Raw genomic sequence first — 25,762 nt, 5'->3', positions numbered from 1 at the left:
ATTCAACCGGTAATTCATCGATTAAACCAATAAATTAGTGAACCAATACTCTCACCGATTTGACCACTGGTTCAGTCTGACAACTAATTATAACAGGAAAAAAAAAACACTTCAGTTTATTTTCCAACTGTATCAATTGCACAGCCTCTATGAGATGATATAATGGTGAAACAACAAAATGTGTTTTCGTTTTTGGTTTTTTTATGGGCAAAGACTGGTCTTCTTGAGATTTATTTTTAAAAGTTGTTATATAGTCTGCTCAGATTTTGTTGTGGGACATGGGGAACTATGGTCTGCTCAGATGTTGTCTTTAGTTATTAGAAAGGTTTGCTATTTTAATTATAAAGATTTGCTCTTTCTCAATTTCTATTGAGCTTATTACATCATGCTTCTCCCTTGGGGCTAATAGCAGAATGGGGTCGCTTGCAAATGGATGGATGGTGATGACTCTTGTTAATCTTGGTTTATCTATTTATATTTGTTTAGATTGTTAAATGCTGGTTAATTCAGCATAGGCTTTTGAGAACTTATATTTGCCATGGTTGATGAATATTGCCAATTATACATTCGCCTTGTGTTTATCCTCATTTTTGTTAATTTTTGTGATAACAACCTTGTTAAAAATTTTAAATTGTCCATAAATTGTGTGTTTATATATATTTTATTTATTAGTTATTATAAAACGATTATTCTGGCAAATTATGATTGAACCAGTTAGATTAATAAATCAATGAACTAATAATTATAGCAGTTTGATGACCGGTCTAATTTTCAAAACCTTGGTGATAAGAGAAAGAGAATACTAGTTAGAGAGAGAAGGATTATAAATTTTTTAAGTTAAAGGATATTATAAGATTTTAAATATAGCTATTAATTAGTAATTATGTTGAATGTAAAATTGTATTGTGTAAAATAGATATATTAAGAATATAAAATCTTGAAATTTGTTGATATTATGTGGCAATTATGTTGAATGGAAAATTTAATTGTAAAGTAAAAAAATATTGCTAGGTAACAAACTTCTTTTTAACCAATATTATCTAGTTTTTTTTAAATTATTTTGTTTATCTTAAATTTTAAATCATAAATTTTTAGTTCTAATTCGTAAATTATAAATCTAAATACTAAAGCTACTGTGTTTACTAACTAAAAGTTAATTTCTTATACTTTTTCAAATAGATATATTAGGAATATAAAAGCTTGACATTTTTTGTATGTTAATAATTAAATAATTTTGCCAAGAAGTAATAGCTCAAATGACATAGTCTCCCCATACTCAATTAAGAGGTTGCGAATTCGAGTCTCTTGATAAAAATAAATAAATAAATAATTTATTTATTTATTTATTTATCTAAACCGGTTTATTAACAGAATTACAGGTCCGGTTCTGGTAACCTTGTCCATACTAGAAGGAGCATGGCATCCATTGCCGGATTTTTGTCTTTCACATGAAGAGAGCAACAGCTGCAGCTATCTCCTCCTATCTTCAACGCTTTCACCATCTCCCACTTCCCACTTTCGCTTCTCTCAGAACCTTTTCTTTTTTCGGCCCATCCAATCCCAGGCCTTTCCCTGATTACTCCCTTAAGAAACCCACCGTCACTGACACCCACTTCGTCCACCGCATCTCCACCACCATCAAGCAACGCCGCTCCGAGCCACTCCGCCGCATTCTCAAACCCTATGAGTCAAAGTTCAAACCCGATCACTTCATATGGGTCCTCATGGACATCAAGAACGACTACAACCTTGTCTTGGATTTCTTCAACTGGGCTCGCCTTAGAAGGGACCCTTCCTTGGAAGCACTCTGCATTGTGCTTCAGATTTCTGTGGCTGCCAGGGATCTCAGGATGGCGCAGAGGCTCGTTTCTGAGTTCTGGGGCAGGCCGCGTTTGAATGCACACCAAGTGTTTGATGTTTTTACTGAGAGGTTGATTTACACTTATAAGGATTGGGGTGCTGATCCCCATGTGTTTGATGTGTTTTTTCAGGTGATTGTCGAGTCTGGGATGCTTCTAGAAGCTGGGAAGTTGTTTTATAAGCTGCTGAGTTATGGTGTTGTTTTGTCTGTAGATTCCTGTAACTTGTTTCTCACGAGGCTAGGGGGAAGTTTCAAGGGGATGTGGACAGCGGTTCGGGTGTTCAGGGAGTATGCCGAAGTAGGTGTTTGTTGGAAGACTATGTCTTATAATATTATTCTTCATTGTCTTTGTAACCTGGGGAAAATAAGAGAAGCTCATACTTTGCTTATACAGATGGAGTTTAGGGGGAATGTTCCTGATGTTGTAAGTTATAGCACTATGATCAGTGGTTATTGTCAGGTTGGAGAAGTAGAGAAGGTCTTGAAGCTCGTCGAAGAATTGCGTCGGAAGGGATTAACACCAAATGAGTATACCTTCAATAACATACTTGTCCTTCTTTGTAAGGCTGGTGAGGTAGTCGAAGCGATGAAAGTGTTGAGGCAGATGTCAAAGCAGGGTGCTTTTCCTGATAATGTTGTCTATACAACTTTGATAAGCAGTTTTTGCAAGTCTGGGAATGTTTCTGCTGCATACAAGCTCTTTGATGAAATGAGGCATAAGAAAATCAATCCTGATTTTGTGACGTATACTTCGGTGCTTCACGGCCTGTGCCAAACTGGACAGATGGTGGAAGCACACCAACTGTTTAGTGAAATGATTGGTAAAGGGTTAGAACCAGATGAAGTTACTTATACTGCTCTAATTGATGGGCATTGCAAGGCAGGGGAAATGAAAGAGGCCTTTTCTATTCACAACCAGATGGTTCAAAAGGGTCTGACTCCAAATATCATAACTTATACTGCATTAGTTGATGGCCTATGTAAACGTGGAGAGGTAGATATAGCGAATGATCTTCTTCATGAGATGGCTGGAAAGGGCCTTCAGCTAAATCTTTGCACGTACAATGTAATGGTCAATGGTCTTTGTAAGATAGGAAATATAGAACAAGCAATAAAACTTATGGAAGAAATGGATCTGGCAGGGTTTTATCCTGACACTATTACATACACTACAGTCATGGATGCGTATTGCAAGATGGGGGAAATGGCGAAGGCTCACGAGTTGCTGAGAATTATGCTTGATAAGGGGCTTCAGCCTACAGTTGTTACATTCAATGTATTAATGAATGGGTTTTGCATGTTAGGGATGGTGGAAGATGGTGAAAGACTAATCAAATGGATGTTAGAGAAGGGCATAATGCCAAATGCAACGACATTCAATTCTCTTATGAAGCAGTATTGCATTAGAAATAACATGCGTGCGACTACTGAGATTTATAAGGGGATGCTTGCTCAAGGAGTGAAGCCTGACAGTAACACATATAACATTTTGATTAAAGGGCACAGTGTGGCTAGAAATATGAAAGAGGCGTGGTATTTGCATAAAGAAATGGTGGAAAAGGGCTTCACTCTTACCGCTGCTTCATATAGTGCTCTTATCAAAGGTTTTTGTAAGAGGAAAAAATTCGCAGAGGCTAGGCAGCTATTTGAGGAGATGAGAATCCAAGGTTTGGTTGCAGATAAAGAGATATATGACATTTTTGTTGATGTAAACTATGGAGAAGGGAACTGGGAAATTACCCTTGAGCTTTGTGATGAAGCAATAGAGAAATGTCTTATTAAGAGAAATTAGTTGAATGTTGTCCGTGTATGATGGAATTATCAGAGGTAGCAATTTTGTGCGCATAACTTGCAGACCATAAGCAGCAATTACACTCATTATTGAGACAGTGAGATTGATGTCCATGTATATTGCTAAGAGTAGATTATCATACATTCATACTAACATACACAGAACACAGGAAATAGTGTGTTCTCAAATTCAATTATTCAACATGACACCTAAGATTCTCTCCAAGGATATTTGTGGTCGAAGTTGGGACACTGCCAGATGCTACATCCTGGATCCCTTTGTCTCCCTTGCATGTAGAAAAACAAAGGTAATTTTCATTGTTTTTTGGAAATATGTAAATAGTTCTTTTAAATGAAAGGAAATTCATACAACCTAATTTTTTCCTAATATAGTTTTTGACATCCTTCATAACTTCTTATAGATCTCTGTATTTGGCGATGGTGGATTTTAAAATTGATATAGATGCTGGAATTTCATAATCTTATTGAAAAAAGTTTGTCTTTTATTTTCTTGCAAAAATTACAACACATAATATGTAAAACCTTGAAGAATTAGTGGTGGGTGGGTGCTACTTCTAAACACAACTTCATCTAGCATTCCATGTTCGCATTATGCAATAAACTCTCTGACCTTGTGATAAATTATCTAATCTTTGTTGCCATTGGCTTATTCTTCTACTTATAGTTATCCACATTAACAAATCAGATGAAAGGATTTGATGCTCATATTTCATCTGGCATACAATATATACATATAGAGAGAATCTAATGATCGTGCATACTTCATGGTACTGTACAACGTTCTTAAAAGTTATACATACCGTGATCATTGGTGCAGGAAAACAAGGAGACCAACAAGTAGCTCGAGTAAATTACTGGTAGGTACTTGTTAGTTTGGTAGCCTTGTACACATTCATCTACCATTCCACCTTTGCATTTATGATCTAGACTCTCACATCAACTAACCTTTTTGCCATTGATTCATTCTTCTATATAGTCATACATATACCAAAAGTAACTTAAAAGAGTTTTAACCTTATTTCCTGAAGAAACCATGACAAAGAGTGAAGTAAAGCTGTTGGGGGCATGGCCTAGTCCATTTGTTATGAGGGCTAGGATAGCTCTTAACATCAAATCAGTGAGCTATGAGTTCCTTGAGGAGACATTTCAACCTAAGAGTCAGCTCCTTCTTGATTCCAACCCTGTTTACAAGAAAGTCCCTGTTCTCATTAATCAAGACAAACCTATCTGCGAGTCCTTGATCATTGTGCAGTATGTGGATGATGTCTGGTCCTCTGGCCCATCCATTCTCCCTTCTGAGCCTTACGACCGTGCCATTGCACGCTTCTGGGCTACCTATCTCGATGACAAGGTACACAATGATACTCCACCTTGTCAAGGTTTTCTAGCTGTTATATGTCAAATGTTTTTTGTTTGCTTAACTTGATTGAAAATTATCATCATTCATCAATTACCATAAAGCCAATCTCCATTTGCCACCTATTTTAGGAGAGGTTTTAACTGTTTTGCTTATTAATATACAGCTAATCTTTTGACAAAAAAATTTCAAAAGCATAAAACGACATCACAGGGGAAATTATGTAATACTATAAAAGTTAAAAAAGAAAACTCTTTACATTACTTTGGAACACTTAATACAGCATTCTCTCATACAAATAGTCAGTATTTTATTTTATTTTGATGCATGTATACCTGTCTATTGATATATACTTTACATTAATATAAGCATCCCCTACTATGTTTATACATGATATATTTAAGATTCATTTTTCTTTAATCATGTGTCACATATGTGTGGACAAACTTGTGTTAAAATATTATTTTTATGAATACAAAATAGTCAATACACAAAATTGCATAGTACAATTTTTTTATGTGCAAGTTTTGGAATGATGAAATTTAAGTGTGGAAATGATTCTGTGATTTTGCAGTGGTACCCGACCTTGAGATCTGTTAGAGGAGCAAAAGGAGAGGACGAGAGGAAGAAGTTGATAAAGGAGGTCGGAGAAGGATTGACATTGCTTGAGGATGCACTTAACAAGATAAGCAGAGGCAAAGACTTCTTTGGTGGTGACCAAATTGGTTACTTGGACATTGCATTTGGGTGCTTCTTGGGATGGCTGAGGGTGACAGAGTCACTCACTGGGGTGAAGTTGCTTGACCAAGTTAAGACACCTTGTTTGGCGAAATGGGCTGAGAGGTTCTGTGCACATGGTGCTGTCAAAGATGTTATGCCACAAACAGAGAAGCTTGTTGAGTTTGCTAAGATGTTAATGGCCAAAATGGCTGCTTCTACTCCAAATTAAAAAGTTCCTTATACAAGGTAGCAGGGAACTTATTCTATGCCATGCTTCATGAGATTCTAATGTAGTAGGGAATTGGAAGATCCGAATATGAATAATGTTTTTCATGATTTTAGTTTCATGTTAATTTCTTGTCACAGAAATGCGATAATAATTTAGATTCTAATGTTTTAATTTTTTTTTTTCAATTATTTAATAAGGTGTGATATCTCATTTTACACAATACCAAAATGGCCGCTGCTTTCTCCAATTTTGCTCCATAATCAGGAAATCCTCTCTCCCATATTCTCACCAATGTTGGACTTGGTCCACGCAATTATAGTCAAAACTAAAAGAAAAAAAAAACTGATTTTGGTAAATAATGTTTTTATACTTTATTTAAAAAAATTTAATTTTGATTTGATTAAAAATAAATAAATAATCATGTTTATATTAATGGTGTGAATAATTAATATTCAAAAAAAATAAATGTAATTAAATAATAATATAAAACTATTAACCATCAAAATTAAACCCATACAAAAATCTCCTATCTTCAAATTTATACTCTGACCCATGATACTTCAAAGTCCATTAAAAAAAAAACTAATCCCAGATCCTATTCCCAAAGATAGAGAAAATCGAGATTATACGTGAAATCGAAAAATAAATTAAGTATGTAAAACGTAAAATTTTAACAAGATTTAAATCGTAAAATCGTCAGATCTAATATAAATTTCGTAAAATCGATTAACTCATTTAAAATCGTAATATCGGAAGATTTTAAGAATTAAATCGAGATTCTAGCTATGATTCCCATTTTGGTGAAGAGTAAAACTAAAAGATATGTGACACACACTCACAGTGTGTGTTCCTTATCCTCATGATATATGTAGTGTATGTTGCCTCTACGCTTCCAACAACTAACACACTCATTCTTTCTCTAGTCTATAGCTCCCTCGTCCTGTAAATTGCAACATGATATGACTTAACGAGATAAGAGGACACTAGAATGTCGTGCTTCTTAGTGCCCCACTTCAACTTCAACGCCCTCCCCGACACCCTTCTCAGTAACCGTCTTCGTTCTCTGCTTTTTCTATTATTTCAATTGCTATTGGATTCCATTATCGCTTCTTTTTGCTGTCCTTACATTAAATCAAATATAATCAGGAGAAAACTTGTGTTCACATCAGCCACTACCCTCTCAGGTACACCTATCATTATTGTTACATTTTTATATTTGGACGGAGAGAGGGAGAGAATTATCCAATACACAGATACAAGATCGATTCAGAAATCACTAGCTGTGTTGTAGCTTTTATTTGAAATGGTCAAATTAGCATTTGTGTGAACACCAACAACGGTTAATTTCTCGTGTGAAGTTGATAGTTGAGAATCGCTAAATGATAATTTAGTCAGACCTAACAAATTATTTAACAACTATTACTTATCAACTTCATATGAAGTTAAACTGTGTTTTCACTATACTGCTTAAAAGGGGTAGAGGCAAAGGAAGTGATTATCTCTATTCACTCTCTGTCTTTCTCTCTGCAGAGACTCCTCCAATGTTCAACCTCAGCTTCACATTCAACCTCCAATAACTACCGACCGGCTGTCATTCTTCCCGTTAGTCTTCTCTACTCTTTTGTGATATGATTTGATTTGAATTTTGATGTCATTCATCACTCATTATCAGGGCTTGGGGAACAACTCCGGCGACTACCACAAGTTAGAGCAAACTCTAGAGGATAAGTACGGCGTGCCCACGGTGGTGGCAAAGGTGTCAAGAGTTGATTGGCTCCGTAACGCTGCCGGTTTGGTAGACCCCAATTACTGGCGTGGCACCCTTCAGCCAAGGCCTGTCCTTGATTGGTATTTGAAGAGAGTTGATGATGCGGTTCAAGAGGCTAAGCTCTTGGCACAACAACAAGGTCCTCCTTCTCTTCTTTTCTTACATCCCTTAATTAAGGCATAACCAACCTTAGCTTGTGTTGTAACAGATGCAAGTATATCCCTCATTGGCCACTCCGCAGGAGGATGGCTTGCGCGTCTCTATATGCAAGATTTTGAACTCTCCCACCATGTATCCTTGTTATTAACTCTTGGAACTCCTCACCTGTAATTAGTTCCTTTTCCAATTTGTTCTATCCATCATTATACTCCTGTCCTTTAAGAGGTATTGTCAAATTTCGAGAGCTCGTTAAATTAGTTATTGACTTTTAGAATTGACCAAATTGATCCCTAAATTTACAAATCATAAATCTCTATTCGTCCAATCAAAACTATCAGACTAACACTTTAACATTGTATGTCAGTGTTAATGACAGCTGAATTAGAGAAAAAGAAGATTTACGATTTGTATCTTCAGGAACTAATTTAGTCTTTGAAGAGTGCTAGGGACCAGCAATTTTTGTGATTTGTAGCCATCAATGATGATTTTAATGGTGTGAGATTGGTGTGAGATTTCATCCAATAGCTCACTTTTCTTTGTTGGTTACATGCTGGCCAGAATTTGAAAAAGTTGCTAGCCCCTAAACTTTTTCTTTAGTCTTTTCCAAAAGTCATGGACTGTTTTAATGAGTGATGATAATTTTAGGGACTATATTAGTCATTACCTCTTTCTTTTTGTAATCGGAAATTTTGTATTGTTAATGAACTGGACAGTTAGCATGAGAATGAGGGAGTAAAGAAATAAAGTTGCTGCTAATGATGAAATAATTGTGTTTTCAGCCCTCCTCCAAAAGGCGTGGCAGGGGTTATTGATCAAACTCGGGGCCTCCTTGATTATGTCGAAAAGAACTGCTCTAAAGCTGTTTACACCCCTCAACTTAAGTACGTGTGTATTGCAGGAAGGTATATATATACTTTACGGTTTTACTTTCCCTGATAATGAACATACTTACTAAAGTAATGATAAGTAGTTGAGACTTGAGGGTTAGTAGTAAGTAGATGAATATTTATGAGGTTAGTTGGTAATATTCCTATCAATAGCATGACTCTTGTATCATTACTAAAGGTACATTCAAGGAGCTCCGCTTTGGGGCAGCTCAAATTCAGTTGCAAACGCAGAATTTGCAGTTCCAGAAGGTGAAGGTGTAAACATGAAGCCGGAAAGTGGAAGCACATTACGTGGTCGCATTGTTGGGCAAGGTTACAAGCAGGTGTGTGGGGAAGCAGAGGTGTGGGGTGATGGCGTGGTACCTCAAATATCAGCTCACTTGGATGGCGCACTTAACATTTCTTTGGATGGTGTTTACCACTCACCGGTGGGTTCAGATGATGAACTCAGACCATGGTATGGCTCCCCCTCTGTGTTGGATCAATGGATACAACACCTCCTTCATTAACCAGCATGGTTGCTATAGAGAAATGCCAGACGTCATTTGTTTTTGGCCATCAGTTAGCCATCAACTCAATTTCTTTAGTTTAGTTTTTTTAATCTAATAATCCAACAATATACTTTATTTTATATTTTTAAATATGATAACTAACTGATGGTCAAAACAATAAATTCTGTTGGCCTTCTAGTATTTTTGGGTACTATATATATGTTCCCTTTTATTTTCTTTACACCTTGTATCCATTTTGTTACCATATATTAGGTAGAAGAGTAAATAGAGAAAATAAACGTATAGTAGATTTACACATTTATTTTTCTTATCTATCTGGACAGTAATTGTCTATATTCAATTTTTTAAATAATACTTGACTTCTGTGTATTTGTATGAAACTATGAATCACACATACTTATTTTTCTTTATAATAAATATTTACTTTTTTATAAAAATATATTTAAAAAATACTATGTGTAGACAAAAAAAATATATAAATATACGTATAATTTAATTTATTTTTTATATATTTTTTATATTTTAATATGTATTTTATAATAATAACTTATTTTAATATACATCTAATATAACTTATATATTTATAAGCTGTGCTCGGCTTATGGCCGTTTATCCGTTATGATAGTGTTAATCATGGCAATAAAGTAATTTAGAGCGATTTAAAGTCGTTTAGAGTACGTCGATTTCATAAGTTCGAACTATAATTACGGGTGGAAATTCAGGTGCAGTTGACTTCACGTGAAGTTGATAATTGAAAGCCGTTAGATGAAAATTTAGTCAAATCAGTCAAATCATCTAACGGCTTTCAGCTATTAACTTCACGTGAAGTCAATTGCACCTGAGTTTCCACCATAATTACGATGAAAATTTAGTCAAATCAATCAAATCATCTAACGACTTTCAGCTATTAACTTCACGTGAAGTTAACTGCACCTGAGTTTTTACTATAATTACGACTGAATTATAACGGGTACAAATTAGAGTGCATCAATAAATTTTTTTTAAATAACTACAATTTTAATTTCTTAATGCGCAAATTACACTATCACCTCTAACTCAATTACTCCTTTCTCTGTCATGTTGAACGATCTATACCGACTTTTTTTCATCAACCTTTTAATATATATTGGTGAAAACTCAGGTGGAGTCGACTTCACATAAAATTGATAATTAAGAGCCGTTAAATGATTTGACTGATTTGAATAAATTTTCATCTAACAGTTCTCAGCTATCAACTTTATGTGAAGTCGACTGCACCTGAGTTTTCACCATATATATTTTAAAAAGTGTCCCACCCCGGTCAAAAGCTCTCAGGCATTACCATGGAGATCCCTGATAGAGTCTAGTTCTCCTGCTCCTCCGATAAAGTCATCAAAGTCGGAGAACCAGTGAAATCAAACTAATATTAATTTGGTTTTATTAGGAACCAACTAGGGATGAAACTAACTCTAACAAACCAATTGAAAAAATAATTCAGTTATAAAACAAAACAAAAAATAATTTTTTATCATTCTAATTTTTCGAATTTCAAAATAAAAAATAAAAGAGTTGGTTTAGTTGGTCTATAATATAGTTGACTTTCTAGATTTTTTCATTTTAATTAGAAGGATAAAGTATATTTTTTACCCCTAAAATTTGACAAAAGTTTCAAAAATACCTCTAAGCTTTATTTTATTTTAATTTTGTTTCATAAATTTTCGATTGTATTAAATATATCCCTATCAGCTAATTTTTTAAAAATTTTAAGACCAATTCAACAATAATTTCATAACAACAACCCTCAACATAAGCAAATCAAATATAATTTTCATGTATTATTGTTAGATTGATCTTAAATTTTTTGAAAATTTAGCTATGGGAAGTATATTTGATGCAAATAAAAAATTTTTGAGACAAAATTGAAACAAAATAAAATATAAGAGTATTTTTAAAACTTTTGACAAACTTTATGAACAAAAAATATACTTGTTCCTGCGTGAAAAGAGGTCTCCGAAGTATAACTTGTTCTGCTAGTGCTTGAACTTGCTTTCCTTGGAGTGAGAGGAAAGAACATCGTCTTCTTGTAAGGACGGCGGCGTTGGGCACCTGCAAAAGGACTCCAACGCTCAAGTTAGTAAGAGTAGAAGATAACGTACCTTACCTCCTTCATGTTAGGAGTGGATATATAGATTTGCAGAGAGATTCATATGCTCATCTGGGTTAGTCCGTTAGGAGAGCTACTCTCCACGTACTCCTGATATAGCACGTGTGTATTTAGTTTTAACTAGATTCCGATTTATAATTTTACCTGAGCCGAATTATAGTCAACGGACGGAACATAGCCCCCAAGCTTGACCTGTGAAAATTTTCAATTAAACAGGTTGAGCTTCCGACCTATAAATCGGAATTGTGATTATGGCAGCCCCAAGCTCAACTTATTAGATTGAAAAGAGAGAAAAATGAAAAAAATTGGTAGTGAAAAAGTGATATTGAAAGATTGTGAATGATCGAACAGATGAAATAGATAAACAAATAAATAAAGATGAATAAAAAAGATTAGAATGTGAGATAGTTATGCCTATTTAATAAGTGGTAGTCCCAAAACTTAGTTCGATATTTATTTAAAAAATCAATATAATTGTGTGGGGATACTTTTCTGCTTAAGAACAATTTTTCATAGATGGCATATAGTATTTGATTGACGCGAATTGAAAAGTTCGAAAATATGTATTCGTTGACCGAATCGATTGTATGATTCGAGAATGTAATGATCAATTGTCTTGAGAGAATTTTTCCAACCCACAGCAACTTATTGATGAATTTCTTGCCCAAAATAATTAATTATTAAATATTGAGTGAATGATAAAGATTTGTAACATAAATAAAACGGATTAAAACTAAACAAGCATAAATTATTGTAAAATAGAAAAATAAATTGACATAATTGCTAATTGAGTTTTTTTTTAATTGGTAAAAAGTTATTTTTTTTCGGATTGATTAATAGCCAATTTTGTTTTTCGATGGATTGATTGATTGATTTTGATATATGAAATGATAAGATACATACATAATGTGAATCAATTCGAATATATAGAGTAGTAGATACTTCGTAGAGAACTATGATGTATTGAAAGTTGACATAAAAGATTTATATGAGCAAATTAAATTATACATATACATAATTTTATCGAAGTAGAAATGTCAACGGCGACTTATAGGTAAGGTTCATAAGTTATAACTCGATGGAGGTGAAATTTGCTCACGTATGATCGAGGTCCATTCTCATAAGTTGAAGGTGAAAAATTGAAGACACATTAAACATGTCCTGTTTCAATCTCCAATACATTAAGAAGAAATTTTGTTAAATACATATTCTGAAATTATTGGCTAAAGTTAAAATTAAGCTCCGTTATTCTAAATAATTGAAACAAACATGAATAAGACAGCATGTACATTGAGTAATTAGTTGAAGAACAAGCAGTAATTGCTAATAATAATAATATAAACAACAAATAGAGAAGTTTTCAATAATACATGAAAACAACTGAGAAAGAATAAGAAAAAATATAGCTTATTAACGTGTCAATAGGAATAAGTAGTTATGTATTATGCTGTTTTGCTAAAAATCAATAAAAAAAAAGTGTCATTACCATGGTAAGTCGCTTAAAATTTTTATAGTCAGCATAATAAGAAGAAAGAAGAGGAATTTGGCGTAATAATAAATATTATGATCAGAGCAAAGCAATGTAAAATAAGGAATAAAGCGAATACTCATCACTTTATGTTGCTAATTTAGTTTATGAATTCTCATGTTAGATTCAATTCTCTTTTAATGCAATTTGAGGTATTTCATGTTTATTGCTTGCTTCATCATTTGTTGTTATTTAATCCTTGCTATTGGTTGTTTAGATTTAATATTCTCTTGTTAGTTTTCTATGCTCTTATTTTGTGTCTACCAAGTGTTTGACAAAATGTTTGGTTGGATTCTAGATTAGACTTATCTCCTCTTGGATTTGGTTGAGTAATTGGTGACACTTGAGTTATCAAACTCTTTTGTTGATTGATAATTAAAAGTTGCTAGTTGATTTAGATTCCACTAAAGCTAGTCTTTTCTTAGGAGTTGACTAGGACTTGAGGAATCAAATTGATTCATCCACTTGACTTTCCTTCATAATTAGAGGGTTAACTAAGTGGGAGCAATGAACAATTCTCATCACTATTGAGGACGATAATAAGGATAGGACTTCCAATTCTCATTCCTTGCCAAGAGCTTTTATAGTTGTTAGTTTGATTCCTTTGCAAATTGCTTTTCTTACTTCTTATTCAAAAACCCCAAAAAGATACAATCTCATAACCAATAATAAATACACTTCCCTGCAATTTCTTTGAGAGACGACCCGAGGTTTGAATACTTCGGTTATTATTTTTAGGGGTTTGTTACTTGTGACAACTAAATTTTTGTATGAAAGGATTATTGTTGGTTTAGAAACTATACTTGCAACGAGAATTTATTGTAAAATTCTAGACCACACAAAAATTCGTTCATCACCCGCCTTTGCTTCTCTATTGCATTATAGATATCTTTTATCTCGAATCCAACAATCTTGAAATCCCCTGATTGATTGGCAAAAGCGCAGAATATCGTTGGCAATCGCAAGCCAACTTTCCTCACTGAATTGATTTGGTGCAAATCACCTTTCTTGACTGATCTGTGTGACCATATCAGACCCTAAACCTCACATCCAGCATGGCATGATTGTGATTATCATAAAATTGTTCAATATACCAACGTCCACTAGTATCATCAACATGCACCTTTATCCAATCTTCACACCTGCACGTGTGATAGATCGAGGATCCATCTTCCTGTCTCCCTGCTACATGTGTTTTCCCTCTCGCTCTCCTTCCCTCGAGCACACGAATATCTGCCAAATGATTTCATCCTCCAACCCTTGCTTTGTTCTGCGACCCACCTTCAACCTCCTTATCGAGAATACCTTAGACTTAGTTTGGTAAAGCTTTTACTTTTTCAAAAGTAGCTTATAAAAGCTAACTTTTAAAAGATGATTTTTTAAAAGTTGTAGCATTTATGTTTGGTAAATCAAATTAAAAATTACTTTTAATAAATACAAGCAACAACAATTACATTTGGTAAAATAGCTTTTAAAATTTAAAAATACTATAATAGACATAAATGCAAGTATTAAATTTGAAAATTAGTTAACATGTGAGGTTATATTAGACTTTTAAATTTTGAAAAGCACAAGCCAACTTTGAAAAGCTCTATCTTAGGTGCTTTCAAAAGTACCCGATCTTTTAAAAGCTGCAAGCACAAGCACATGATATTTTTTATTTACCAAACACAAAATAAGGTGCTTGAACTTTTAAAAAGCACAAGCACCTCTTCGAAAAGCTTTACCAAACCAAGCCTTAATGCGACCGTATTCGTTGTAGTAGTCATAAGCGGCTTGCAAATTTATGAACTCCGTCATAAGGATGTCGTTCGTTATCAGGAATGAAAAATCAATTGCATCAAAACGACCCAATCCCACTAACAATCATCACTGATTCTTTTACTTCTATCTCTGCATCTCCTTTTGACAAATCCATCGCTTCTGTTTTCTCCTTAGGAATGGTTTCGCCACTCATCCCATCTTCCCCAACCTAAAACACATAACATAGGCCATGGGTTAAACCAAGCAACGGGGCACATCAACATAAATCGGACAATAACAGATTATATACTTCACAAATGAACAAAACACACACACTCCTACAGTGCATGGACTCGGTGGCAAAATGGGTCGAGCCCGTCGGACCGATCCGCTAAACCCGCTAAAAAAGGCGGGTCGAACTAGGATTTGAAACCCGCCGAATTAAAAAATTCGCTAAACCCGCACCGCCAAATTGGCGGGTTTTGGCAGGGCAGGGCGGGCAGGTTTGTCGGGTCGAAGATTTTTATTTTTCTTTTTTTTAATTAAATAAAAAAGTGATTACTATTATAAAATTAATAATTATAGACTTTTTAAACACTTTTTTTCTATTTTTTGTTTTTATTCTTCTTTTAGTTATTAACTTTATTTATTTTATTTTACAATTTCGTATATATACTCAAATTATGTGACTTATTTTTTAAAATAAAGATGATTCTATTAACAAATATTATTTTAAACAATTTTATTGAAGTTAAAAATAAAAAAAAATAAAATAATTATATTATAATTTGACTAGTGGCATTTTGGTAATTTAGGCTGAAGTATTGGTGATGGTGGTTTGAAGCAGGAGAGTGAAGGAGATGCGAGAAGAAAGAAAGCAAAGCAGAAGAGGAGAGTGAAGGAGAGATCTGAGTGAGGATGGCGTCAGGGTGGGGAATCAATGGGAACAAAGGTCGTTGCTATGATTTCTGGATTGACTTCAGCGAATGCATGTCTCGCTGCCGTGAGCCCAAGGACTGCGAGCTCCTCCGCGAGGACTACCTCGAGTGCCTCCATCACTCCAAAGAGGTCTTCTTTCTTTCTTTCTTTCTTCTGATTATTATTGTTGTTCTGTTTCGTTCTTCATTGCTTCGTTCCTTCCTCTTTCATTCTCCAAAACCCTAATTCCCAATTACTCTAGTCAATTCCACTTTCATTCGTGCTGCGCTTTCAGATCTTAAAGCCTTTATATTATAGCGTTGTTGTTATCTGTTATCTTCATGTTTTTGTCATTTTGTTAAGTAGCGGTTTCATAAACCACCAAGGCAGGTACTATGGGGCACAAAATCAGAGCATGCCCGATAAATTATGCTACTCTTCGTAATGTTATCAATTCTCATGGTCATGAGTTTGCAATCCATTTAGACATGGTGAATAAAGCGATACTAGTGATATTTCTATATTGCACTTCAAATCCTGTGTTTTTGCCCTGTTTCCACATTTATGTTGTATTGGGATATTGGTATAACTGTAATTATGTCATTTCCCTTTAGCAATCATACTTTGATCTACATTCCATATCAGTCTTTGAGTTGATATCGACACAGCAGAGTTGTGCTGATCTCTTCGGCTTCTCTGATTTCTTTTGTGCTTCATTTTGTTGCCTTCCATTTTATTCTTGATTTGGCCAGGGACAGTGGATTTCCTTGGGCTTGCTGTAGGTTTATTTTTGAGTAAAGTTCTTTTATATAATATATATATATATCAAGTTGCTTATATTCCATTAACAATGGATAATGGCTTATCCTCTGCTAGCTATTAGGCTAAACTGAATGACTTAAAATTATTAAAGGATCATATTTAGTTCTCTAATAGTTTTACTTCAATACACTGCTCTAGGATGTATAATGCTGATGATTATACGATGATTTCAGAGATTTGTTGTTGTTAAGTGAATTTATCATACAGTGCTGTTTAGCTATTTGATTAGATGCTTAAGGATTATCGGACTTCTTTTCATTCTAGTATGCCTTGTGAATCCCAAGCTTGTGAAAATTTCACATATGGTAAATATGATGAGTATTGCTGACATAAAACAAATATACTTGGTTTATGAATGACAGAAATAGTATATAGAGATTGCGTTGAGTGATGTTTGAAGTTGTTCTTCTCTTGCATTCATGAACTGTTTAAAGCAATCCATTCATGCTTATCATCGTGAATGTTTTAAACTTATAATCAGGTACCATGGCTCCATTATTGTCAATTCCTTGTTTTCCTTCTCTAGTTAAATTGCTTCAAACATAGCTCTTGAACTAGATGTATACTTTTAGTGTTAGTCTTTTGAGTGCTTCTTTCATTTTTTAAAAATAAAATATCCTATACATTGGGAGTGGTGAAGAGAAGAGGTGCTTTTGGGAAGAACCAAAATATGGGTGGAAATTGAAAATTGTTAGCTCATTTGGGATTTTTAAAAATAATAATGATAATAAGGATCGAGTATCTAATTTTAAGCATATAACAGTACTGTAATTATAACCTTATCCTTAAAATATTTTCTTTTGAAGCTTACTTTCGTGGCAAATGTATTTCTGGCATTTTGGTTGAGGTATTAATATCAATTGAGAAAGCCACGTCTTAACAAAATGAAAAAGCTGTGAATTTACTTTGCCTCAGCATTGTGAAAATCGGATTTGGATCCTGTAAATTTGAATTTCACTCTGGTAAAGGGTGATCTCTCATCATTTATTTCATAGGTGGGGTGGGGCCAAGAAAAATATGAGAGAGAAACTATTCAATGGTGAGAAATCACATTTTACCCTCTAAAGTAAAATTCAAAATTTAGAGAATCCAAATTCGTGAAAATCACGTAACATAAGTGTATTGGGTTAGATACAAGGCTTGTTTTCAGTGCCACAGAAGTAAAATTGTGTGATGAGTTATGACATGTGTGATCACTTATTTTGGGTTTTATTGTTTCCTACAGTTTCGACGAAGAAACAGGATTTACAAGGAAGAGCAGCGCAAAATAAGAGCTGCTGCTAGGAAAGATAAGGAGGATGAGGCTGTTAAAGGACATCATTAACACTCAATCGGTTATCAATTTAAGCTTTTGAATAAGTATTATGATAAAACACTGTAATTTTTTCTTGGATAGGTGTTCCTGCAAGTTCAGTGTGCCCTTCTTTTTAAAAGGTATAGAGTGTGAAATTATTCAGAAGAATATAAAATGGATTACGTACCTGTGACGAATGAGTCACCGTGGATATATTGAGTTTCTGTGGCCGTTATCTGCATCTTTGTTACTGGTTTTTTTGTGACTCTTTATTACTGGTTTTGACGGAATCTTTCTGATGATACTCCGATTTTTGAGTTTTTAGTTTCGTTGGAGAGATTTTGGGGAAGGTTATCTCTTTTGGTGGGATCCGATTCCAAGGTTATTGTGGTGGCCTGGTGGGTCAGTATTTTTGGTAACAGATCAAAATATATAAAAAATTAATCGTTAAATTAATTTTATGAATAATAATTTTAAAGAATTAATTTAATTTATCAACCATAAATTTAATTTATATTAAATATATCAAAAATTAATTGCTAAATATATCAACCATGAATTAATTTTAATTTATTTCAAATAATAATTAAAAAATCTAATTCATTTTTTAATTATCTTTTTAATACTTAAATGAGTAAAAATTTATATATATATTATTTTTATAAACATAAAAAAGATAAAAATAAAAATTTTTTTATTTAAAAATAAAAAAATTAAAAAAATAAATTAAGATTTTTAATAATTTTTAATTTTTTATATTACAATACAAAATATATTAAAAATAAAATAAATAATAAATATATTTATATATAAATACATGATAATTATTAATGAATTATAACTCAAATAACATAGTCTCTTCGTACTCATATATAAAATTGCATATTCAATATAAAAAAATGAACATATATCAAGTAGAAGTAAAAAAAAAAAAAACAAATAAAGAGTACATAAAGAATACTAAAAAAAAATTTTCACATCCTATATCTTTATTCTTTTTCCTCTTCTCACTATTTATTATTCTTTTTTTATTAATTAGTGACTTTTTATAGTTATGTACTTATGTCTCTCCCACTGACTCCTTCTTTAATCGTTTTACTTTTTTTATTTATATTATCCAACAAAAAAGAATTAATTTATTATAAATTGAAATTCTATTTATATATAATGCAGAAGGCATGTTGGAGATGTTACCATTAAGAGCCGACGTAGATGCCATCCATAACAAACAAAACAACAAATGAAAATATGAAATAGTGAAATCCGAATCCAAAAGCCGTACACAATATTGGTAAAGCTTTTTGAAGAGGTGCTTGTGCTTTTTAAAAGCATAAGCACCTCATTTTGTGTTTGGTAAATTAAAAAGCCCAAGTGCTTGTGCTTGCGGCTTTTAAAAGCTAGGGGTGCTTTTGAAAGCACCTAAGAGGGAGCTTTTTAAAGTTGGCTTGTGCTTATCAAAATTTAAAAAAAAAATCTAATATAATAAATATTCAAAATTACCATTATTAATTATTAACACTAGATTTTATTTATTTTTTCACACATATTTTCCGCCATTATATTGCCATTGGAATCGTCATATATTTCTAATTTTTCAACCTAACATTCAGAAATTCTAACACAATCTATTTTACTTGAGATATGTGTCTCATTTTTTGTGATTTGTAGAAGTGAGTCAATATATATAGATGGGTAATAGGCATATCAGTACTAACATTAGATTACATAAAAGTTTTATTATTGACTAATGATAACTCTATTTATATTAGTATAGAGAGTAAATCAAATAAATATTTAAATTATTGGTCTCTAAAATTTGAAAAAAAAATATTATTCTTGGTTAAAAATATGTTTATTATAATTTTTTTAATTTTTAAAAGCTGTTTTACCAAATACAATTATAATACTTGTACTTATTAAAAGCTATCTTTAACGTGATTTTACCAAACGCAAATGCTATAGTTTTTAAAAAGCCGTCTTTTAAAACACAACTTTTATAAGCTACTTTTAAAAAGTAAAAGCTTTACCAAACTAAGTCTAAACCTATGCTTCTCAGTCCTGCACTTCACTTTGCAGAGCCAACCGCCACATGGCTTCTTCCCTTCTCTCCACCACCACTTCCTTCATTTCCAACCACCACCACCACCACGACCGCCACTCTTCCCCACCCCTTTCCACACACCCGTCCAACTCAATCTCAGTTCGCCTTAATCCCAACCAAACACATCGATTCCAAAAATGCTTGTTATTCCATCACTTCAACTCTTCTCGTACAATTCCGTTCTTGCTTTCTTCTCGTCGGGGATTCGATGTTGTTCGCACTTCAATTCGAGACGCAGATGCCGAAACAGAACAAGATTCGAGTCTTGTTGGTGAGGACTCTGCGGCGTTTGAATTGGGCCAACAGAAACTATCTTCGTGGGTTTACTTTTCCGTTATTCTCGGAACGGTGCTGTTTGTTCTCAACGTTGCTTGGATTGATGATTCAACCGGTTTTGGAAAGGCTTTCGTTGACGCCGTTTCAGGTGTTTCTGATAGTCATGAGGTACTTCATTCTGTTTCTTCCCCTCTTTCCAAGGAGTTTTTTTTTTTTTAATGTTCCTGATACACATCTAATTCGAGTTCGAAGAATTTCTCTGTTTATGAATTTGTTTCTTGATCCTAAAACACTTTTCATACACTGTTTATGTATGTAGATGAAGAGCCTCAGGTTTGATTCCCACTTAGCATATTTATATGAATTCACCAATTAGGTGACATACCGTGTATAAATTTGCAGGTGCTAATTCACAATTCATCTGCGTACTGAATCGCCATAATTATATTTTCCAAAGAAAATATTTTAAATGTGGTGTACTACATAATGCATTTCATATAACTATGCTATAAAGGGTTAAGAGCCTTAACTGTCACTAAGTTCCAAACTGGTTATAAGGTGTGGATACTGATGGTGTCAACACAAAACACTTTCAATATGTGATCCAAATTTAATATACTCCAAGAACACACAAGAATTTCTGAGTATGTAGTGTTTATGCTGAAAACGGCCAATAAGGTGTTTTTGGGTTAGTTGGCTTATATCCAAATGAGTACACATGGTTGAGGTGAACTCATAATATGGCTTGAGTATAAACCTGATTTGGGAAATGATAAAATGATGTCATTTGGTTCAGAACTTCATATAGCTATAATTGATTAATCGGGGGGAAAGGCTTGGCTTTTGTCACTTGCTTTGGTGTCAACTTTGTTCTGATTAGATGGACTTGAATACCAAGTAATGAGTTTTGTCCATAAGTAATGAGTTTGAGAACCAAGGTGTGAATTCAGAATTAGTTTATACAAGTCTCAATGGTTTTGTTAAATACATCTTAGTAGCACAAAACTCGGTTGTTGTGCTCCCATCAAAGCATCCTCCTTTGGATAGAGTAAACAATAATGTTACATGAAGCCATGGGTTTTGTGTCCATAATATAGACATCAAATCCTAACTACTCATGTTGTATACGAGAATTTGTACTTATGGACCCTACATACAAGATGAATAGTTAGAATTGTGTCTATACTATTGATACTAAACCCATGGGTTTAGCAAATATTTTTTATAAAGTAAAATATAAAGACTAATAAATTAGATAAATTGCTCTTTCTTTATGCATATAGTCTGAAAGAATAAAGTTAGTAACTTAGTTGAGATAGCATAGTAGAAGTTCAGCTTGGAAGCTCAATAAGGAAAGTGGATCAGATGCGCCAACTCAATAGTTGGATGTAGGAGTCAAGGACACCAAAACAATTATAGGAAAAACCATTCACAAATTTAATTATATTGTCAATACATATGGGTATGGACGTATGGTTTACTATAGAGGATTACATCATTGTTTTGATCAATGCAGTGAACACATAGACGGAAATTTTCACCCTGTATTCAATCATAGTAGTGGGAAAGAGCTTGGTTGTTCTTATTGTTACTGTAATATTTTTGTTTGATGAGAAGATAATGTGTGATGTTCATGACCTAACCACTTATAAAATCTGCAAGAGTAGTCTTTCACTCTTTCTTGTGGTTTGTAAGGGAACCTTGACATGTTAATCTGCAGGTGGTGATGTTGATCCTAATTCTCATATTTGCATGTGTCCATAGTGGCTTAGCTAGCCTCCGGGACTCTGGTGAGAAACTTATTGGAGAAAGAGCATACCGTGTTCTTTTCGCAGGGATATCGCTTCCTTTGGCTCTCAGTACCATTGTGAGTAGTTACTACTCTTTTCTCATGAATCCACCCAATAACTCATGTCTGGTTCTCTCTCATATGCAAGCAAATGCATTATTTATTTTGGATCACTAGCATTTCATTGTGAAAATGGAAGTTGATTCTTCAAACTAACAGACTCTGCCATGTTTGGCATCATCATGCAGGTGTATTTCATTAACCACAGATATGACGGAGTTCAACTATGGCAGCTCCAAAGTGCTCCTGGGGTTCATGAACTTGTGTGGATCTCTAATTTCATCTCTTTCTTTTTTCTGTATCCTTCGACATTTAATCTTTTAGAGGTTGCAGCAGTTGACAAGCCTAAATTACATCTCTGGGAAACTGGGATCATAAGAATAACAAGGCACCCACAGGTATTAATCCAATGTTTGAAATAGTTTTGGTACGACTAATGAATTTGATAATCTTTGTGAATAATAACTTAAATACCATCAAATGATTTTTCTTAATGCATGTCTATTGTATTTATTAATGCACAACTTATTATGCTCTTTGATTGAACATATTTTGCTCTCTGATTGAAGGATTTGTTTTGGTCTAGATGGTTGGGCAGGTTATGTGGTGTCTAGCTCACACGATTTGGATCGGAAATTCTGTGGCTATTGCAGCTTCAATAGGCTTAATTGCGCATCATCTATTTGGTGTTTGGAATGGAGACAGGAGACTGGCTTTAAGGTATGGGGAAGATTTTGAGTTAGTTAAGGGTCGAACAAGTGTTGTCCCTTTCGCCGCAATTATCGATGGCCGGCAAAAGCTGCCAAAAGATTTCTACAAGGAGTTCATTCGAGTGCCATACTTAGCAATCACTGCAATGACACTAGGAGCATACTTTGCGCACCCTCTTATGCAGGCTGCTAGTTTCAGGCTTCATTGGTAGGTAGCACAACACAACACAACACCTCCCTCTCATTTGTGTGAAGAACAAAATGTTTAAGAGGTAAACGCTAATTCCACTTGCTGTTGTATGTATCAATATATGGAGATGAGAAATCAACAAAGAAATGAATAATAGAATGAAAGTGAAATGAAATTGAAATAATTGATGAATATGACCTTGTATATATATATATATATATATATATATAGATATATAATTGTGTGTTATTTTTCCTTTTGGCCTAGAAACGGTGTAAAGTTGTGTTAGATGCAACTATATAAGCTGAAAACTTAAATGATTCAAGCATCATCACATCGAGGGAGGACAAGGATTTTTTTCAAATATAAAATTAAAAAAATATAAAATTACATAGATCCTTGAAGTAAATTTGGTTACATTCATCTCCTGTATCTTTATATGTAAATTTCAAATCCACGAATTTGATACATATAAAAATATATGTATCTTTATACGGTTCGGTTTACAGTCTGAAACCACCGGGCAGAACCGCTCCTGAACCATTGAACCGGCAGGAATCGGTTGGCCGGATCGAACCAGAACCTGACCGGTTTTCGGAAAAAAAACTTTCCCTCTCACCTTCAAAATACAGAGAGCCAAATTCAACTACCTAACACTATTCCATTGCTATATTCTCTTGGGACCACCTCCAGAAAAAAAAAAAAAAAAAAGAACGTAGAGAGATGTAGAAAACCATAAACGCAATAACGCAGTAAAAGAGGAGAAAAGTGAAAAATGAAGAAGAAAAGCCGAGCAGAACGATAGGGAAAGCAGCGGATGGGAAAGCAGCGGATCGGAACGACACGGGGACGTGCGGTGGATCCAAAATAGCCTGGCGTGACGACGACGGCTTTGGGACAGAGGGGCAATGGTTGTGCAAAAAGGAGCACTGGAGCTTGTTACTTTTGTTTTATGATCTATCACTTTATGGCTTAGGAATTAGGATATTAATATCTTCCTTCCTTACTGATTGGAATGTAAGGGATTCATGGGGGTGATGAGTGATAATTAGGGGTATATTAGAAGATATGTGCTACTCTCTATTTTGGTTCAAACCCAACAATTTTCTTACCCTTCTTATGAAGAATGAAGACGCTGGATTACTCATGATGGACTTCAGGTGTATTCTTCAACCCAATCTAAAGTTAACTAAAGTAACCCAATCTCAAGTGTTTAATAATTTTAATTTGAATTAAAATTTTATAAACGGCCAAAAAATTTTAGTCAAATAATTATAATTATAATATAACACTAATACAAAGATTTTATTCTAAAGATTATAATTTAAAATATTAATATAATAAGAATATAATTTAATTATTTGTATTTATGTTTTTGTATTTTTTTATTATTTTATATATTATTTTATTATAATTCAATTATTTTATATTATAAAAATACTATTTGTACACTAAAATTAACTACCATATATTTGTATACAAATACATATATAGTTTAACTTATTTTTAATATATATTTTACTTTTGTGACGGGGTTAGTATGCACTTAACATAATTATTTATTATTTTATTATAAAACGGTTATTTCAGTTGAACCACAATTAAATCAATAAACTAATAATTAAAGTGGTTCGATGACCGATTTAGTTTTTAAAACCTTGATTAAACCACAATTTAGTTTGAAAAAATGTAAGTAAATCGTGATAAGAACCATGATTTACATACTACAAGCCAAAAAAAATTTCATGAAGCTAATGGAGGGTAGAATAGAAAAGAATTTGAGAATAAAAAGATAATTGATTATAAAAGATGTCTATTGACACAATTTGTATTTATTAGATATATAATTATTCATATTATTTTTTTCTATTAACTCAAATTTTTATGTTAAATACCAAACAAATGATGCAACAAAATATAGAGATTGAAAATTAGAAATTTGTATAAAATAATTTTCTTTGAGAATTATAACTTCTCTTTATTATAAAGAAATTACAATAATATTCTCTCTTGACAAAAAGAGAATACACCTTTCTAAATATAGGAGAAAACTTCTCAAAAAAAATTTAATTAGAAAGGCTCAATTTATAGATGCACTTCTTTAATGTAAACCATCCATTGATTAGAGGTAAATAAGTCTTCTCTATTTTCTACCGTTAAAATTTTATAGTTATATAAGTTAAGAATGTTTATATCCTTTTATTTTATTTAGATTTTTACCAAAATAGCTTTACCAATTTTACAACCTCTTAGTTAAAGTTAATTTTGGTATTAAAAGTCTCACGATTTTATGTTGCTCATGTACTCAATAGGCATTAGGAGAATCTGCACCATTCGAACTTATTAGTGTTGATTGGTTTTGTTATGGCATCTGCTAGGTTATTTTTAGTATAAATCTTTTGTATATCCACACTCCCTTCTTCTACTACTTTCTAAACAAAGTGATATTGTACTCCAATATATTTTGTCCTTGAATGAAAGATAGGATTCCTTGCAATCTGCAAGGCACTCTGATTGTCACAATACACAGGAATCTTTTGTTGTTTGTGTCCGAGCTCTTCCATCAACCTTTGGGTTCAAATAGGTTCCTTGCATGCTTGTGTAGCTGCCATATATTCAGCTTTTGTAGTGGATAGAGCTACAACAGTCTGTAATTTAGATAGCCAACTTACAGCTCCTCCTACAAGTACGAACATATATCTTATAGTAAATTTTCGTTTATCAAGACCACCTGCAAAGTCTGAATTGACATATCCATTGACAATGAATTTTGATTTTTCAAAACATAATGCAACATTCGAAGTTCATTTGATATATCTCAAAATCCTCTTAACAGCATTCTAATGCTCTTTACGCGAATATGCCATAAATCAACTTAAATTA

The 25,762-nt window shown here is 33.3% G+C and overlaps 5 protein-coding genes and 1 long non-coding RNA gene across 6 annotated transcripts; 5 read left to right on the top strand and 1 right to left on the bottom strand.

The window, feature by feature from the left end:
• The first annotated feature begins 1,369 nt into the window (after window positions 1-1,369).
• LOC148566449 (Pentatricopeptide repeat (PPR-like) superfamily protein) lies at window positions 1,370-3,653 on the top strand. Its single transcript, XM_088485279.1, has one exon. It carries the CDS (start codon window positions 1,449-1,451, stop codon window positions 3,651-3,653), a length of 2,205 nt encoding a protein of 734 aa, XP_088341405.1. The 5' UTR covers window positions 1,370-1,448.
• Window positions 3,654-4,706: 1,053 nt separating this feature from the next.
• On the top strand, window positions 4,707-6,166 carry LOC107635803 (glutathione S-transferase U17). Its single transcript, XM_021120252.2, has 2 exons — window positions 4,707-5,024; window positions 5,605-6,166. The coding sequence occupies exons 1-2, from the start codon at window positions 4,707-4,709 to the stop codon at window positions 5,977-5,979; spliced, it is 693 nt and encodes a 230-aa protein (XP_020975911.2). The 3' UTR covers window positions 5,980-6,166.
• Window positions 6,167-6,784: 618 nt separating this feature from the next.
• LOC107638273 (alpha/beta-Hydrolases superfamily protein) lies at window positions 6,785-9,527 on the top strand. The gene is made up of 7 exons (XM_016341466.3): window positions 6,785-7,025; window positions 7,126-7,163; window positions 7,510-7,581; window positions 7,652-7,886; window positions 7,956-8,073; window positions 8,686-8,808; window positions 8,972-9,527. Exons 1-7 carry the CDS (start codon window positions 6,968-6,970, stop codon window positions 9,300-9,302), a joined length of 975 nt encoding a protein of 324 aa, XP_016196952.1. The 5' UTR covers window positions 6,785-6,967; the 3' UTR covers window positions 9,303-9,527.
• A 4,108-nt stretch (window positions 9,528-13,635) lies between these two features.
• Window positions 13,636-18,144, bottom strand: LOC148566448 (uncharacterized). The gene is made up of 2 exons (XR_015881356.1): window positions 17,941-18,144; window positions 13,636-14,948 (listed from the first exon to the last, which is right to left on the bottom strand). It is a non-coding gene; the product is annotated as an uncharacterized LOC148566448 (long non-coding RNA).
• Window positions 15,555-17,964, top strand: LOC107638275 (NADH dehydrogenase [ubiquinone] iron-sulfur protein 5-B). The gene is made up of 2 exons (XM_016341468.3): window positions 15,555-15,787; window positions 17,685-17,964. Exons 1-2 carry the CDS (start codon window positions 15,638-15,640, stop codon window positions 17,781-17,783), a joined length of 249 nt encoding a protein of 82 aa, XP_016196954.1. The 5' UTR covers window positions 15,555-15,637; the 3' UTR covers window positions 17,784-17,964.
• Window positions 18,145-18,945: 801 nt separating the features above from the next.
• On the top strand, window positions 18,946-23,071 carry Z-ISO (15-cis-zeta-carotene isomerase). Its single transcript, XM_016341467.3, has 5 exons — window positions 18,946-19,031; window positions 19,810-20,298; window positions 21,851-21,997; window positions 22,168-22,377; window positions 22,566-23,071. Exons 2-5 carry the CDS (start codon window positions 19,843-19,845, stop codon window positions 22,899-22,901), a joined length of 1,149 nt encoding a protein of 382 aa, XP_016196953.2. The 5' UTR covers window positions 18,946-19,031; window positions 19,810-19,842; the 3' UTR covers window positions 22,902-23,071.
• The last annotated feature ends 2,691 nt before the right edge of the window (window positions 23,072-25,762 follow it).

The sequence above is a fragment of the Arachis ipaensis genome, chromosome B4 (genome assembly GCF_059453495.1).
Source record: "Arachis ipaensis isolate K30076 ecotype BB chromosome B4, ASM5945349v1, whole genome shotgun sequence".
Lineage (NCBI taxonomy): Eukaryota > Viridiplantae > Streptophyta > Magnoliopsida > Fabales > Fabaceae > Arachis > Arachis ipaensis.
This window is presented reverse-complemented; position numbering and strand designations above follow the sequence as displayed.